General features: G+C 46.4%; 1 protein-coding gene across 1 annotated transcript; it reads left to right on the plus strand.

Annotated features, from left to right (window-relative positions):
• Positions 1 to 312: 312 nt before the first annotated feature.
• On the plus strand, positions 313 to 738 carry SPBR_03336 (uncharacterized protein; the record flags this gene model as incomplete). Its single annotated transcript, XM_040761638.1, has 1 exon — positions 313 to 738. The coding sequence occupies one exon, from the start codon at positions 313 to 315 to the stop codon at positions 736 to 738; it is 426 nt and encodes a 141-aa protein (XP_040620043.1).
• Positions 739 to 2,711: the final 1,973 nt, after the last annotated feature.

Here is a 2,711-nt window from a genome sequence, read left to right on the forward strand (position 1 = left end):
CGCATTATCTCGAGGCCAACACAGAAGATAAGTCGTCACAAACAAAACAAGATACTTTTGGCATTGATGCCGACATAGAGGCATACTAAGTAAGTGCCTTCGTGCTGCTTCGAGAGGCGGATATGCATTGTCACGACAGCTGGATAGTGGCGTGAATGGCTGACAAAGACGTGCAACAGAAAGAAAGCAAATATCAGAGGGAGAAAAGTCAAGTGAAGAGAAATCAGAAATCGAAGAGCGAAGGAATCACCGTATGGTCGACGAATAGGGCACCACACAAAACTGCCGTTTACACACAATATCACCATCACCATGTGCACGTACTACTACCTCCACCGCCACCACACGCCGCCCTGCGACCGCACCATCGACTATGTTATGCAATACGGCTTCTGCACCCATGCCACCATGGACCCGACCACGGGACTCGCCCTGCCGTGCGAGAACTTGTGTTTTGACCAGGAGCAGAGCGTCGACTACAACAACCCGTGCGCAATGGGTGATTGTACCGAGAGCCCTGACTGCAGCTCCGGAGCCTGTCGCCTGGCCGAACTTAATGGAATATGGGTCTGCTGCGAGTGCAACCGCGGCGGCAATGTCTACCGATGGTGCGGTCATCGCATGCGTTCGAGCCCGGACACGCTCTGCTACCACGTGTGCTGCAAAAACTGCCAACCGGACGAGGCTAGCATGAGTCTCGGGCGAGGGGCCCCCGTGGCGAATCCGGTTTCCTATTGAATGTTTGCATGTGGGGGCTGTGCTGAGCGCCGGGGAAAAGGGAAAGGGATGTTTTAAAGAAAGGGACCCAGGTAGAGCTGGGCGATCCTCCGGGAATGGAATAGGATGGACAGGGCATGGGGCATTCTATAGTAACCAGATATGAACGGGCACGGTCTATTTTTTTGGAATTATGTTCTTTGTAGTCCATGACTTTGGTATCGCCGTCCTGTATTTGTTGACTTCAAAAGCACCATTCCCATTATCCGGCTATATTTTTTCTTAACATAAATGTGGATTCTTTTCCGTTCTTGATACACTTGTTCACATGACGTTCTCCTCCAATGTTGACATGTTATTCTGAGGGTTATTTTACTTTATCTATGTTTGTAGTGGGCCACTCAAGGACGAACCACACTTATAATTCATAGTTAAGCATCCGTGAGCATCTTTGAATATATTTGTCTATGCACGGGTTGAATGGTCGTGCATTATCCGTAACCACATCGTGTCGAAACCGTTATTCGTTGTTTGTTGGCGATTGCTTAGATCTGCCGGTGTGTTGGTAAAGTAATAAATGTGCTGGGCAACTGAAGGACGCCAGTGTTTCCCTTCTCGGCGACGAGTGGTTAGCCGCCATTGTGGTTTGACTTGTGGCTGATGCCTCACACTGTACCTGAGTTGGGAATGATTTGCAAAGGTAAGCGAGCTGACGATCTAGACCAAATGTGATCAATTTTTGATCGACGGAAAAATACATAAATAAAATAAAATAAAATAAAATAAAATAAAATAAAATAAAATAAAATAAATAAAACAAGAACCACTGTATCTTCGGCTTCAAAAGGAGAGAGGGATCATACGCCCGGAGGGTGAAATCCTTTGTAAGAAACAGGTCAGACTGGTGGTAATAGAAAAAATCTACCATTTCAGCTGGCCTTGATACACAGTACATAAATTCTGGTTGGCTAACAATCACTGTCGTCTTGGTGGACTCAGATATGCGTAAGGAAATCCCAAATCAGATCTGTGTAACCAAAGACAGCCGAGCTGAAACAGGATGCGAAGTGGCGAGGAAGAGTACGGGAAGGAGGCGAAGCGGAGACCACAGAATAACATGGAGGGTGAGAGGCTACGTACAGATGCGAACCTAATAATTCCGCGAATTCCGATGTGGGAATGATAGATCATGTAAAATCAAGATATTGAGACAATGGAACAGGAGGAGGGCACACAGAGATCTGGCAAATCCGGCCACGGATGTTGGCCGGACGAAAACCTCAAAAACCGAGTAGAAGGACAGGGTCCAGGGACTCTGATGTCGATCACACCAGATGCAAACAATAGCGGACAGTAGATCTGGTTTGTATTTGCTACTTTGCCAAAGTGCATCGGGACAGTTGCTCTGGCAGGAGACAAGGTCTTTTGATTGGGTGGGCGGGACTGGGGCCTGCGGACGACGACATTGGGTGAAGGACCAGATTAGGAACGTCTGGATAGAAAATATTAGTGTGGTATTCTACAGAGATTTTGATTTTTTATCAATGGTACTTTCTGGGTTTTTTACTTTCTGTTATTTTACCTCATCCTTTCTCCCCTTTTTAAAACATTTTGCTGTCGCCCACAAACGACACTGGTTTCTAAATGTTATCATCTAGAACTAAAAGATGACTATTTACGTCCTCTCCACCCACACAAACTATGAATTGAAGATACAGTCTAACCAAATTACGATGGGCCGTCTGGCCTGCAGAGTTCGTACACACCCTCGGTAATTTTACCGTTAGGCGAGACAAGCCCGCCTGGCACAGAGTGATCACAAACTATCTGTGAAAAGCATGACATTCAGGTCGCCGAATGCCCTGCGGCATTAGGCGGGCTATGTTCAAAATCTTTTTTTAATAATTTGTTTTTATTTCTATGCCCATTATCGTGATGCTTTCACAATATCAGATGGGTCGTCCAAACCACCTTCACGTCCAGCCACAAGGGTA

The sequence above is a fragment of the Sporothrix brasiliensis genome (assembly GCF_000820605.1).
Source record: "Sporothrix brasiliensis 5110 chromosome Unknown Cont17, whole genome shotgun sequence".
NCBI classification, from domain to species: Eukaryota; Fungi; Ascomycota; class Sordariomycetes; order Ophiostomatales; family Ophiostomataceae; genus Sporothrix; species Sporothrix brasiliensis.